Source organism: Sebastes fasciatus, chromosome 18, assembly GCF_043250625.1.
Source record: "Sebastes fasciatus isolate fSebFas1 chromosome 18, fSebFas1.pri, whole genome shotgun sequence".
NCBI classification, from domain to species: Eukaryota; Metazoa; Chordata; class Actinopteri; order Perciformes; family Sebastidae; genus Sebastes; species Sebastes fasciatus.
Genome location: NC_133812.1, coordinates 5,650,057 through 5,664,895, shown reverse-complemented (window position 1 = coordinate 5,664,895; position 14,839 = coordinate 5,650,057). Strand labels below are relative to the sequence as shown.

Here is a 14,839-nt window from a genome sequence, read left to right as displayed (position 1 = left end):
TAGCCCAAGCCAAAATGACATCATCAAAATAACCCTGATGACATCATCTGGGTTATTTTCGCCACAGAAGACTTTTATACAACTGTTTTCACAGGCTGAGTAGTGCTTCCCATGACGAGGACACTGATGTTGAAATCAGTGGCATTCCCCTTTAAGTACCGTGACAGCACCTCTGTCTCACTGGCTCCTGTACATAAATTCTTGGTAGCGTTTTATTCGTGCTGAGATGTGTACTGTACAACCTGGCAGCACTCTGGTTGATTTGATGATCAGTAAGGATCATGCAGCCCACATTAGACTGATTACTGTTAGATCCCCTGACCTGGAAGCTCCCTGATTTTCAGCTTTCATGTTTACTCTGCTTTTTTTGTCGTCCTTGTTTCTAGCTCTTTGCTGCTTCGAGGCTTTCCCCTCTCCTGCAGGATGCTCTGCTAACTATCTGTACGTTTCTCTCTGTGCTCTTTATTTGTGCATCGCCGCGTGCAGACCGAGCCGCCGGGCTCTGCTGTCGCTTGGTGGTTCCCTGCCACAAAGGGATGCCACGCCTCGCCGACCTGTCCGTTAAAACCAAAGACGTGTGGGAGATCCCGCGGGAGTCGCTGCAGCTCATCAAGCGTCTTGGGAACGGGCAGTTTGGGGAGGTCTGGATGGGTACGGATCCAGTCGCCTCCTGAAGAAGAGGGCGCATGGAAGGGGGGCCACACTGGGCCAGCAGAGACTCCAAAACACAAGCAAATAATCTGGCCTGGGAAGGGAGGGGATCAAATGAGAAAATGGGGCAGGAAATTTTGATAATTCTCGGGTTTGGGGCTTTTGCCAGGGAAATGCTTTTTGGTTTCTTGACCCCTCCCTTTCAAAATCATCTGGAAAAACATCCGACGTGTCAGGAGACTCTGCTCCCACAGTCTGAAGATGGCTCCCTTCCATGTCTCTCTCTGCATGGTCCACTCCCCAGTAGTTAACCCTGTGTGCCTTGCCTTCCCTCCCCATGTAGAGAGTGCGGATGGTTTGTGCTTTAATTTAACGGGCGTGTGTGTGAACTACATCCCTGACACTGTGGGCTTGAGTCATGACTCCTGGGAGATCAGCAGAGACACACTTGAGTTGGAAGTAAAGCTGGGGACGGGATGTTTTGCTGATGTGTTTTACGGTAAGGAAATCCACCCCCCACAAAGAGTACCCTTTTTTTTTTAAAGTTCACAATGGGCCACCCAGGAAATAAAATTGAAGATTTCCATACATCCTTTTACCTGCATTCTAAAATATACCAAGAATGCAATTTTGTTTGCTAATTGGAAATGAAAGCAACTGTTATCTTATCCTCCTCCAGCAGTCCTGCAGGGTGGGTTTTGTAAAACATAATCCATAAAGTAAGACTTTGAAAATCAGTTCCTATTCATATATACAAATTCAGACTTTGCTTTATTTTGCTGTTAGTACAGCATTGAGTGCTGTATGGAAGTCCAAAATGGTCAATATTAAGTCTGTTTTCCCTTTTCACAGAGTTCTCTGTCTAAGGAACACTGCGAAACATGAAAACACCGCCGAAGTAACCAAAGTAGTTAGCCGGCTAGCTGCTGATTTATTAACTGCAATACGAACTAGCAAACAAATATCCACTGGGGAAAGATGCACCGCTAACATCAGTTTGCAGGCTACATAGCTAATTAGCTAGTCGGCTGTAGCACTTGGAAACAGCTTATACGTTGCCTAGGCGCTAAACTGTGGCTTATTCTTCAACACTACAGCTAATAAACGCTGTCATTAGCTTGTAAGTTAAAGGTGCCAATTTAGAAATTCAGAGCATTAAAGGTAGGGTTGTTCAAATACATTTTTGTTACATTTGTTGAAATTCTCATTACATCCCGACAGCAATCGATAAATGAAATGCTCTGACAAAAAAAAAAAAAAAATCCGGTATCAGATTTGTAGTTTTATAATAATAAACAAAATGTTCACAGTAATTGTTTCTGACTGCAACATTTTTAATGCTTATTAAATTATTTAATTATTTTCTAATTTACATATACAGTATAGCCTATTTACTCTCTCCATTCATATAATTTCCTAATGTTTAGTTTTGGCCATGTTGGGCTTCCATACTGCAGAACACGAGGGTGTGCGTTCTTATCATATTCCAGCTGGACAGATACTGAGGATAGGGCTTCTCCCAGATGACACCCAGCCTCTGGGATCCTATTACCTCACAACCCAGCAGGTGACCGTCACCCGCTCAGTCCCGACTCCCAAAATGTGTCTGCACAGCTGCATCACTAAAGAAGCCTACTCTGATTCATGGGCTTACATTAACCCCCCCCCCCCCCCATCCAAACACATGTACAGTAGACCAAATGTTAGCTGACGGGCTCTGTCTTCCCTTTGGGTCACTACTAATATTCCTGCACCCATTACTGTCACAGAATGAGATACATGGAGTACTACTTTTGAGTGATTATCATATATGTCTTAATATGCCTGCTCTGACACAGTAGCTGGGGGCAGCGCACATTGGTGGCATAGCCATGCTGTGTTGCAGTAACTGGCATGCAACCAGTGAGGAGCTTACAGGCTTGCCTTTGTTAATCATCCTAAAAAAGGATTATCGGCTCCTGTGTTGGCGTATTGTGGCTCCGCTGGATCCTCTCCTGGCTTTTAAAAGCCATTTCAAATCAAGGTCCACTCTAAACCTCGTACCCATTTAATTATCCTTCAACGCACAACCTCTGTGCATGAGAATTACAGACGAGCTGGTTCTCATACTGTCTCCTGATCTCATTCTGTGTTGCATGTTTACCTCATTGTCATTTCAAAGCAAGACCCCCCCCCCCCCCCCCCCCCCCACACCTACCTGATTTTTACTACAGCCGCCAATCATCTCTTCTGGTTATACAGCAGGGTCTAACTCTGACGTGATTTGAATATGAAACGTTGTTGCCGCTGTGCTGATGCCATCCTGTGTGTTTGCGTGTGCCAGGAACGTGGAACGGCACCACTAAGGTGGCGGTGAAGACTCTGAAGCCTGGCACCATGTCCCCCGAGTCCTTCCTGGAGGAGGCTCAGATCATGAAGAAGCTCCGCCATGACAAGCTGGTGCAGCTCTACGCCGTGGTGTCTGAGGAGCCCATTTACATCGTCACAGAGTACATGGGCAAAGGTAGACGAACACACAAACACATGTATATATACACACACAACTGTTCTTTGGTAAAGCTTTCAGTCCCGATGACTCTTTGCACATTATGTTCATGCAGATTCATAAATTCAGTTCAATATAATTTTATCAAGCAGAAAACACAGCTGTAGAAAGTTGTATCAAAATGTTAAATGTAAGGGATTAATTCATTAATTAAGGGATTTATAAGTAATGCCTACACTCTTAAAAATAAGGATTCCAAATGGGTTCTTCCTGAAGGGCTATGATTCTACCCAGAACCATTTGCTTGTGAAGAACCCTTTTTTGAAGAAAGGGTTTGTCAGGGGTTCTTTGTAAGACCATGTGTTCATTTAAGAACCCTTTTTATCCAAAGAACCTTTTTTTGGAGGAAAGAGTTCTTCAAGGATTGCTGAAAGCATGGTCGTTAAAAGATCCTCCCAGCCCACACCCCTAAAAACTGTGATTGTGAACCATGATTGTTGTGGGTTGCTCTGCACCACATCAGCCCCGCCCCCTTTAAGGAGCCTCATTAGGAATCTTGGGTGGGTTCTAGATGAAACCCTTGGAATATAAATGGGTTCTCGGTAGAATACCCTGGGTGGGTTCTTGTTAGCACCCTTATACTGGGCATACACTGTAAGATTTTTAAATCCTACTCCTACTGTACGGGTAGGTCGTTTGCGATGTAAAGCCAAAGCTCACGATTTATGTGCTCACACTGTACGGTAAAATAAAAAAGAGCGCTACACTCTGATTACTGTAAAAAGAAATTACAAAAGCAGAAAAAGGCAGTGAAGTTGGGGAATCGGCTTGTGGCTCTGCTTCAACTGTGAGAGAGACTGTGACTGTCTGACGGACGGTGGGGAGGAGTTAATCAGTCCTCGGTCCCCCCCTGTACGCTGCACAACAAACGACGCCCAACGAAGCTCAAAATTCGGGCCAGAAACAGGCTAAAATGGTACAGTGTATGCCCCAGCTTTAGACGGTGGAAAGGTTCTGGATAAAACCTCTAGAGAGGGTTCTGGGTAGGACCATCATACCATAGAAGGGTCCTCCGTAGAACCTCTCACAGGTGGTTCTAGGTAGAACCCTAATAAAAAGTTCTACCAGGAACCAAAAAGGGTTATCCTATGGGGACAAGCCGAAGAGCCCTATATGGATTTAGTTAGCACTAATCATTCAAATCAAATGGATTTATCAAGAATAAAGGTGAAGCTCGTGGAATGTTGAAAAGGGAAAGGGTTCATCCTCTTGGAAGCGTGAATATGCTTCGTAAATTCAGCAAAAATGGCAATCTGCCCATTAGATGGAGATTATTGTCTGATGTTGGTACAGGAAGAATAGTCAGGGGGTCTCCGAAATAAATTTTTTAAATCATCCTCTGAGAACCATGAATACCCACAGTAAATGTAGTGTAGATGGACTGACCAATCAATGGACAGCCATACTGCTTGTGGGGCAAAAAAAAAAATGAATAGGGTGAGTCTCAACCCTTTGCTTTGTTTGACCTGAGTTGCCACAATAGCAAAAAGCACAGTAAAGCGTCAGAAACGGTTTAAATCTCATGCACCGAGCTCTATATATGCGCTGGTTTGTGTGTTTAATCATATCACACTGAGCACAAACATGCAAGGCTTTGCAAAAATGTTTTTCATTTCAGCAGAAGTGTTTTTGTTCCATTCCAGGCAGAATAATAGTAGCTGTTCTGGTATGGTAAACCCTTTGTTTCAGAGTGACTGAAGATGATTAAGGCCTTCAAAACAATCCTCCCAAAGCACTGCAATTTAAAAAAAAAAAAAAACACAAGAAAGAGCTGTGGACGCACATTAAAACACCAGAGAACACAAGAATGGAAACTTTGATGTGCATCACTGTGTCTGTTGCATGCAGAGGCTGCCTCATCATCTAGGTCAGCCCATGGAGTTGAAGAGGAGAATTCAGAAAAGCAGACCCAGTGTGAAATGTGATGAATGTCAAAGTATTTGCGGTGATCATCAAGTCCCCCAAATCCTGTATTTATCCTCTAACTCAAACTGATTATTGTTGATGATGTGAGGTAGAAGTGAGCCGACAAATTACAAGCCTCGTGTCTCCGGAGCATTCAGCTGTCACATTATTGCTTGTGGTTTGGTAATTGCCGAATTATAAACAGTTCCTGTCGAGGGCCGGGGGAGCAGTAGGGCACCACTGATTCGCTGATGGATCTAAGACATACAGTTTTCAGTCTTCAGTGTCTGCAACATCTGTTTCTGTCTGCCTTAGGAAGCCTGTTGGACTTCTTGAAGGACGGAGATGGACGAGTGTTGAAGCTGCCTAACCTGGTGGACATAGCGGCGCAGGTATGCCTTAATCAAAAACATCCAGTTTATCTTGAAGTCACAGGTCTGTTTCTGTTACATGAAAGAAACAGGAATGTTTCTCATCACTGGTTTCCTGAAAACACAGAAAAGATTTCAGAAACTTTGGAAACATAGAACCCATTTTCATTCACATATCTGGAGGTCAGAGGTCAAGGGACCCCTTTGAAAATGGCCATGACAGTTTTTCCTCGCCAAAATGTAACGCATGTTTGGAGCATTATTTAGCATCATCTGCTTTACTCAGGTTCTCTAGTTTCATATGATGCCAGTATCTTCACTCTAGCTTTAAAACTGAGCCCGCTATTAGCGTAAAATCGCAAGTTGGGTTAATGCGTTAAAGAAATTAGTGGCGTTAAAACGAATTAACACAATAATAACTATATTTAGTCAGATGCGTCCCTGTTTTCTAATTTGGTCCTGTGTTAATATGCTGTGAATACAAACTCAACAATCAACAGCCATCACTTCCTGCACAGATATTTTGCATTCAAATCATCCCAGCAGCTCAATGGGTTTAATACCTAACTAGGTAGGCTTTTAATTTGAAACATGTGCAAAAGAAAAACAGGAAAAAAAACACACACACATTTCTTCGTAACTAAATTTCATTCAGTTTATTCAGTCCATAGCAGAGCATCCTATTTTGACCCAAATTTTTAGCAGGTAATAAATCACCTGTAATAGGATACCGGTTGAATTCTACGTCAATTAAAGCTACAGTGTGTAGGATTTGGCAGCATCTAGTGGTGTGGTTGCAGATTGCAACCAACTGAGTACCCCTCCCTTTCCAAGACTGCGGTAACGTGTGCCGCTAAATAGCCACTAAACCGCGGTACCACCCGGTTTTGCACTCTGGCTCACGTCACCGCAGTTTCACAACCGTGTCGGAGAACTACGGTGGCCTTCAGGTAACGTAAAAACATGAAAGGCTCTCTCCAGTGCCAGTGTTTGGTTTGTCCACTCTGGGCTACTGTAGAAACATGGCGGACTCCGTGAAGAAGACCCGCTACCTATGAAGTGCTCATTCTAAGCTAACGGAAACAGAACAATTATTAATTTCAGGTGATTATACACTAATGAAAACATAGTTATAAATATTATATTCCATTTCTGCTAATAAATCCCCCTAATTGCTACACACTGGCCCTTTAACCTGATTTTCGTGTTTCTTGCAGGTAAAACAGCTCAGATTTGTTAGGCCTGCATGTTTAATGGAAAATGTCTGAATGAGCTATAATTAACATCGATTATTTTCGATTCTATTTACCATTTCTAAAGCCCAACGGGATACAGGAGGCTTCGAGTTTCAGACTCCTTCCTAAACCAGCTCAATCACTTGCCTACAGATCCTTATTTTGGGGGGATTGACATGTTTTCTCTGACAGCCAATATTTATCCATATTTTTAAGGCACTGAAAGTTCCACACAAAGTGGGACTGATTTAGAAACAGCTCCGTCACACATGTATCCTAAAGCGAATCGCAGTATTCAGCAGAATGTGCTGAGCTCAGTGTGCCGTGTGCCTCCAGGTGGCAGCGGGCATGGCCTACATCGAGAGGATGAACTACATCCACAGAGACCTGCGCTCCGCCAACATCCTGGTGGCGGACAACCATGTGTGCAAGATCGCCGATTTCGGCCTGGCCAGGCTCATCGAGGACAACGAGTACACCGCACGGCAAGGTAGGGCTTCCCGCTCCTCTCCCACACACACACACACACACACACAATGTTAAATGCACATTCTTAATGCTCCCACTCACTCACATTCACACACTGTATGACTGCATTAGGTCATGGAGGGAATTCTCCCAGCGGGATTTGCTACACACCCACAACGAAATGACTAGTAAACAGTCAGCTGTGGATCAATCAGAGTCAGCTCTACACTGAAACAGAGAGCAGAGCCTCCCTGCTCCAGAGACACTGAGAGTTTAGAAGGCATGAATACTATTCTACTATTGAGCGTTGAAGCTTTCCAGACTGTTTCTGGCCTGATAATCACACTGGATTGTTTTCTATTTAGGAGTGGGGTTATTTGGCTGGTGTATCCATCCTGTCATCATTCTGTTGATTGAAGGAATACGCAGAGCTTGACGGTTCATCCTTGACCTTGGAAATAGTATTATATTAGCATGTGCTCGCATTACGTAGACACGAGCAAGCATCGGTCAAAACAGCGAGGCGACACACACGAGACTGAACGTGATCGACAGGCATCATGTTGATTAATGTCAGCAACATTAGCAGCTAAAAGCACAATATCACTCTATATTTCACATACTTGGCAGTAATGTTAGCTCACCAAACGAAGGTCCCTCCATGAATCGATGTTGATCCTATAGTGTTAACTTTTCCTGCTTCAGCCTCCCGATCGTGGTCAGAAGACACAGGGGAGACACCATAGTTTTGGTCTCCTGGGCCGGAGTCGATAACGTTACTCGCTCCAGAGTTAACCCCCGTCACTCCACTCAGCAGCAGGGAACAAGACGCATTTCTGCACAAACTGCAACTTCCACTCTACATTCACTTGATATTCTCAAAGCTAAACTAACTCTCTTCTGCTCTGCTGCTCGCTCGTTTTCTCACACACTCGCCGCCCGCCCTCTCTCTCTCTCTCTCTTGCTTCACCACTCACTTCCCACGTACACACACACACTCTTCGCACTGACTCAGCTATTCTCCCACAACACTAGTTTTCCTCCGACGTTGCTGTTTTGCAGGACGGGCTTCACTAGATCTAACTTTGATTTTATTGTGCTTCCGTGGAGTTTGTGTGGTGGGGGCTGGTCGTTTGTCGGCGAGAGTGAACTCTATTCTAACCGAACTCTAGCTATGGGTTCACACTGTACTGTTAGCCCTGAAGCGGAGCTGAAAATAAAGGAGCTCGCAAGCGCGCATGACGTCAAATCCGTTGGATTTTCCCAGAAAAACCGTCCCGCATTCTTCACATTAAAAGCAGCCTACAGGCTGATAGAGGAAACCCAGAAAGTCGCAGAAGGTCTAATTTTTTAGGTTAGCTTAGGTTGTTCACACATTGGCAATAAAAAATGATTAAACCACATTTATATATGTAAAAAATAACATACAGTCCTTCAGCATAGATGGAGTGGCTCAGTTGTCATGACAATTCCATTCGCCGATGAATATATCTAGTCAGTGGACCTGGAGTTAAAGGTCCCATATTGTAGAAGGGGACAATTTCATGTCTTTTTTAATTATAAAGCAGGTCTATTTAAATACTGTGAAATCATCAAAACACTCATAATCAACTGATAGAGGAGAATTGTGAATGAATGCAGGATAAAGATAGTCTTCATGATTGAACTTCCGTTGAGCTTTATAAGTAGAATTTTGAGAGAAATTCAGAATCTATTCACATATTGTTTGTGTTAATTTCTCCCTGGTACCCTAAGGGTTAAAGTGCTGACTCATGAACAACAATGTTGGAGTCCGGCCGTTGACCTCTGCTGCATCTCTCTCTCTCTCTCTCTCTCTCTCCCCTCATTTCCTGTCATCTCTTTAGTCTCTCTGTCGATCTTAGAAACGGAATAAAACGCCCCAAAATATATATATAAAAAAAGTATTTTCTTAATCTGCACAGAAAGGAACAGAAACAGGGTTTTCAGATTCCGCTCTAAATGTGGCTCATATTAGGTGAAGTATTCGTCATCACCCAGCGGACCGTAACCGTCTGTCGGTGAGTCTGAGCTCAGAACAGCTGTCCCCGTTGACACGGTTTGTCTGTGCTCAATAAATGCTGTCATCAGTTTAGAGAATTTTCTTTCTCCCTTTTTGACACATGAAATCATTTCGCTGTGCACATGTTTTTGAGGCTTTGCTTTGAAAACTAAAACCTTTTTATAGCTGGCAGATGCTGAAAGTTGGCATTCAGCTTAACCATGACTTCCACTTCACTTACAGTACTGAGCCTGTCACGATGAGGACATTATCGGCTTATCCTACGATGTATGGTCGTGACCTGGATCATTGTTGCTGCCCTGCCCGTTGTGTTTACATGCCTGTTTGTCTACATAAGAATGTCACCAACATTTTAGCCGACATGATGTCAGAATGAACAGCAGGGTTTCACCACCATAGAAGCACATTCCGTCCCCCACGACATTACAGACTCTCGCAACTTTCCAATCCCGCCTCGAAGACAGATCTCCTCTCCGCTGCTTCCTCTTAACCCTCTCCACGCCCCACCACCTTCATCCCAGTGTGTCTGAGTCACATAGTCTGTTGTTTGTTAAAGCGTCTTTGAGTTCTTAAAAAGCATTATATACATTTCATTTTTTATTATCATTAACTAGGGGCTGTCAATCGATTAAAATATTGAATCATGATTAATCACAAATTAATCGCTCAACTCTGTTCAAAATGCATCTTAAAGGGAGATTTGTCAAGTATATTTAATACTCTTATCAACATGGGAGTGGGCAAATATGCTGCTTTATGCAAACGTATGTATGTATTTATTATTGGAAATCAATTAACAACACAAAACAATGACAAATATTGTCCAGAAACCCTCACAGGTTTTATGTAGAATAAAAAATAGGTTCCAATCATAACATGGCAAACTGCAGCCCAACAGGCAACAACAGCTTGCCCCCAAACTGCATGTGATTATCATAAAGTGGGCATGTCTGTAAAGGGGAGACTCGTGGGTACCCATAGAACCCATTTTCATTCACATATCTTGAGGTCAGAGGTCAAGGGACCCCTTTGGAAATGGCCATGCCGGTTTTTCCTCGCCAAAATTTAGCATACGTTTGAAGCGTTATTTAACCTTTTTTGTGACAAGCTAGTATGACCTGGTTGGTACCAATGGATTCATCAGGTTTTTCTAGTTTCATATGATGCCAGTATCTTCACTCTCTCTTTAAAACTGAGAAATGAGTGGCGTTAAAACAAATTTGTGTCAATCATGTTACCCTTTGACAACCTTATTTTTAACGTCTGAAAATTCTTAAGAATTAAAAGTTGCTCTCGCTCTTTGAAAGGGTGTACTTGCATTATTATGTTATTATATTATCCTTATATCAGTGGCATAAAATGGTCTTAAAATGACAAAAATCTGCAATTAATTCTGGGACAATATATCGTCCAACAAATGTAGTTATGGTGACAGGCCTATACGGTACCATAGTGGACACAGCTGATGTCAGAGTGACTCTCCTCGGACTCATCCTGTCCTTTCGTGGTGTGAAGCCATAAGTTTGCATCACAATAGATGTAAATACTTCTGATGCGACAAGTTTGCCGTGCCAAAATGTTGTGCTGTTTATTTATCACACGCTCTACTGTATGTAAAAAGGAAACCAGGGCCAGCTAAACCAGAACACAGCTCTTTACCAAACAAGAAAGAGAAGACGATGGTGTCAGAAGGAAACAGGTATTATGAAATCACCTGCTCAATGCTTCTTTCATCTCTGCTCTCCTACAGGTGCAAAGTTCCCCATCAAGTGGACCGCCCCCGAGGCCGCGCTCTACGGGAAGTTCACCATCAAGTCGGACGTGTGGTCGTTCGGCATCCTGCTGACGGAGCTGGTCACCAAGGGTCGGGTGCCTTACCCAGGTGAGGACGAGGAGGAGGAAGAAGAGGAGGAGGAGGAGGGTTAAACAGAGAGCAGAGAGCAGAGAGCAGAGGCTCGGCGTGGCGGAGCTTTTCACCTTGAGCTGCTCTGGAAACACGTCGATAAAGTGGCCTGATAAGAAGCAACCCTCTCCTGAGTGTTGTTACCAAAACACACAGAGCGTTTCCTATGACAACAGGCCCCTCCCTGCTGTTCATGCACGTAAACGGTTCTTTAATGCTCGGGTAACCTTCCTCTCCCTGCCAGAATGTGACATAACACTTCATTAGCGCCGCTCGCCTGTGGGACAACTGAATTTCAGACAGAAACTAAAACCGACAGCGGGGGGACACATGTTTGTTCAGATGGGGCTGGTGGGCTGCTAGTGCTTCAGGGAGGAGGTGAGGAAGGTTAGCACGCACTGAGCTGAGGGAGCAGCAGCATGCTAACACGTGTGTTAGCAGCTGGAGCACCCAATAATGGAAGAACATGTCCTGACCAATAACGTATTACCTTATGACATTATTGGGAACCATTCTCAACACTGAGTGACGCACAGAGGTGCAATTAAGTAAAAAGTTTCTACTTTAAATGTACTTAAAATTACTAACCTTAAGATCAGGCGAGGCACAACAGTAGAGTCAAACAGCTACATTAAAACTAAGTAGTACAAAGTACAAAAGTTACTTATGTACATGTAATGGGGTAAATGTAACTCATTAGTGCCTCTGGTTCTTGATGATTTAGGGCATGGACGGATTATGAGACAATGGGCCCCCTGGACACAGATATGCAAAAGGCCCCACCACTTCTCCTACATAGGAAAAAGACAAACGTACTGTAGTTGTTTAGCTTCTCATTGTGGTCATTATGAGTCTCTTTGTGGTTATGTCGTTGTCTCTTTGTAGTTGTTTTGTGTCTCTTTTGTAGTCATTTTGCATCTCTTTGTAGTTGTTTGTGTCTCTTTGTAGACACTTTGAGTCTCCTTTGAGTCTCTTTGTAGTTGCTTTGCATCGCTTTGTAGTTGCTTTGCTTCTCTTTGTAGTCATTTCGAGTGTCTTTGTAGTTGCTTTGCATCTCTTTGTAGTCATTTTGAGTATCTTTGTAGTTGTTTTGCATCTCTTTGTAGTTGTTTTGTGTATCTTTGGAGACACTTTGAGTGTCCTTTGCATCTCTTTGTAGTTGCTTTGTGTCTTTTTGTAGTGATTTTGAGTCTCTTTGTAGTTGCTTTGTGTGTCTTTGTTGTTGTTTTGCATCTCTCTGTAGTTGCTTTGTGTCTCTTTGCAGTCGTGTCATGTCTCTTTGTAGTTGTTGATTTGTTCTTGTAGTTATTTTTGTCTGTGGTTTTGCCCCTTTTTTGTAGTTGTTTTACCCCTTTTTGTAGTTGTCTTGCATATCTTTGTAGTTGTTTTGTGTATCTTTGGAGACACTTTGAGTCTCCTTTCAGTCTCTTTGTAGTTGCTTTGCATCTCTTTGTAGTTGTTTTGCATATCTTTGTAGTTGTTTTGTGTTTCTTTGTTTTTTATTTTGTGTCTCTTTGTAGTCATTTTTATGTCTCTTTGTAGTCGTTTTGTGTCTCTTCCTGGTTGGTACGTGTCTCTTTGAATAACATTTTCAGTAATCCATGAATTAGGTTGTTTTTTTTTAGACTAAAGAGGCAGTGAAACTTTATAAAAAAGTCAAGAAGTTGAGATTGTTACCAGTGGGATTCTGTTTGTGTTGAAGGTCACCAAAGTTGAATCAAAGCAGCTGGTCTCCACAGAGATGTCATATTGATGTGTTTAATCTTCATTTTTCAGGCATGAACAACCGCGAGGTGCTGGAGCAGGTGGAGCGAGGCTACAGGATGCCGTGCCCCCAGGACTGCCCCATCTCGCTGCACGAGCTGATGCTGCAGTGCTGGAAGAAGGACGCCGAGGAGCGGCCCACCTTCGAGTACCTGCAGGCCTTCTTGGAGGACTACTTCACAGCCACCGAGCCTCAGTATCAGCCCGGGGACAACCTCTAAACCCCCCCTCCACCTCCCGCTCTGGGACGTCTCGGGGCTGGGGCAGGACTGGCCCAATCAGTACTGTTACTGAACTCTGGAGCCTTCCCAGCCGGGCCTTTTATTCTAGGGATCTGTACAGCTTCCTCAGCTCAACCCGAGCATTTCAGTTCCACCGCCAACCCCCTAAAACCGTCTCCGACACGCCCTCTAGCATCTGAACTCTGCAAACGGGATAAGTCGAAGAGGTGGTTCTGGAGGATGGACGGAGTTAAAACCGGGGTTGTGATAATGCAATGTATTCAATGTAAATAAGAAAGGCTTGTTTTAGTTTATTTGTTTTTTGCTTTTAAGATTTTTATTTTCTCCTGCACAAAAATAATAATGATAAAAAAATGATGAAGGCAAAGGAAGAGAACCCGAGCAGGCACAGTTAATCTGTACGTGTATTATACTGTAGCTCCTGTATTATTTTCTAGAGATTGAATTGGAAGCCGCCATATATTTTTTTCTAATTTTCCATAATGTGTAAAAAAAACAAAAACAGAATCCAGCCCCAGATTATTGCTTTATTCTTGACTTTTCAGTTCTGCAGAGGCTTCTTCAGACGAGCATGACGCAGTCCTCCATCAGACTTTTTTTCTTTTTATGCACCCACCCTCCCCCTGGAACAAGGTTCTTTTACAAACGGTATATGTCACACTTTTGTAAATTACAGCCGAGCGTGTAAGGATTTTGAACATATCCCTCCTCGCTTATAATTTTCAGAAAATGTGGGTGGAAAATATTTCTGTCTTTCTACCGCGAGTGTTGTTTTTGTTCAGCCGGAAGAGAGAAAAGTGGAGTTAATTTAAGAAGAGAGTATTATGTCTTATTTGAGCTGATTCATTCCGAAGTTGGACGGTGGCGTTTTCCTCGTCTCCCGCGTGTCCTCCACGTGAGCCTGCAGAGCGCCGACCTGCAGCTGAACCTGGAACCAGCTCACCTCCTGAGTTATTTCTTCTGTTATGTTTTACTGACGAGGTTGTATTCTATCAGTATTTGAGTCTTTGGTTTTTACAGGGTATGTTTTTATTTAACCCTTTTTAAGTGATCCTTTTAAGAGTCAGTCGTACTGTATGTTCAGAGGAGGGCTCGGGGGGGTCAATTCATGTCGCAATTCAGAACAGAAACTTAACATTTGAAGGTTTGAATTCACAGAGAAAAGCCACTGAGTTGAGACTGAGTTGAACCCAGCCCTGATCTATGGTCTTAATGCAGATGGTTTCGTGGCCAATGGGAAACCCCCTCATTTTTTTTTCAGTCGTACAGCTAAATGGTTTTACGTGTCGCTAACTTCCCTTCTTTATATCTTTTCATTTCCCATTTTTTTAACATAACTTGTTTTTGTTAATTCAGTGATTTGGCGTTTGAAATTCAGAAAAGAACAATAAACATTTTACACTCTTTCCAAGACACACTTCCTTTCCACAGGCCAAGTGTTTGTTTGCTGGAACTATGAACTATGTGCTTCTGTGTGGGGAGTCAAATCTACCTGAGGAGAGGAGAAAAGCTAGCAGCTTGTGGAAGACTCCGGCGACGCGCAATGAGTGCACGGCCACGGGCCGAGTGCTCACAGGTAGCCCGTCCAATCAGAATGTAATGATTGGACGGGTTTATTACAGTCCTGTGACAGCGAACAGATACCAGATATTTTTCTTTTTTTTTGTCAGAGCATTCGATTCATTGATTGCTGTCGGGATGTGATGAGAATTTC

At 43.3% G+C, this 14,839-nt stretch overlaps 1 protein-coding gene across 6 annotated transcripts in view; it reads left to right on the top strand.

Moving 5' to 3' along the window:
• The window catches only part of fynb (FYN proto-oncogene, Src family tyrosine kinase b), an 89,061-nt gene extending 74,530 nt beyond the window's left edge, over positions 1 to 14,531 (top strand). For 4 of the 6 annotated variants that reach the window (XM_074616093.1, XM_074616097.1, XM_074616095.1 and 1 more), the window contains 7 exons: positions 487 to 651; positions 995 to 1,150; positions 2,975 to 3,154; positions 5,417 to 5,493; positions 7,044 to 7,197; positions 10,967 to 11,098; positions 12,896 to 14,531. In XM_074616093.1, coding sequence (XP_074472194.1) covers positions 487 to 651; positions 995 to 1,150; positions 2,975 to 3,154; positions 5,417 to 5,493; positions 7,044 to 7,197; positions 10,967 to 11,098; positions 12,896 to 13,104 — 1,073 coding nt within the window. In that variant the 3' untranslated portion in view covers positions 13,105 to 14,531. The remainder of the gene's footprint in view (positions 1 to 486; positions 652 to 994; positions 1,151 to 2,974; positions 3,155 to 5,416; positions 5,494 to 7,043; positions 7,198 to 10,966; positions 11,099 to 12,895) is intronic. The other 2 variants (XM_074616098.1, XM_074616099.1) reach the window with 1 other exon arrangement.
• The last annotated feature ends 308 nt before the right edge of the window (positions 14,532 to 14,839 follow it).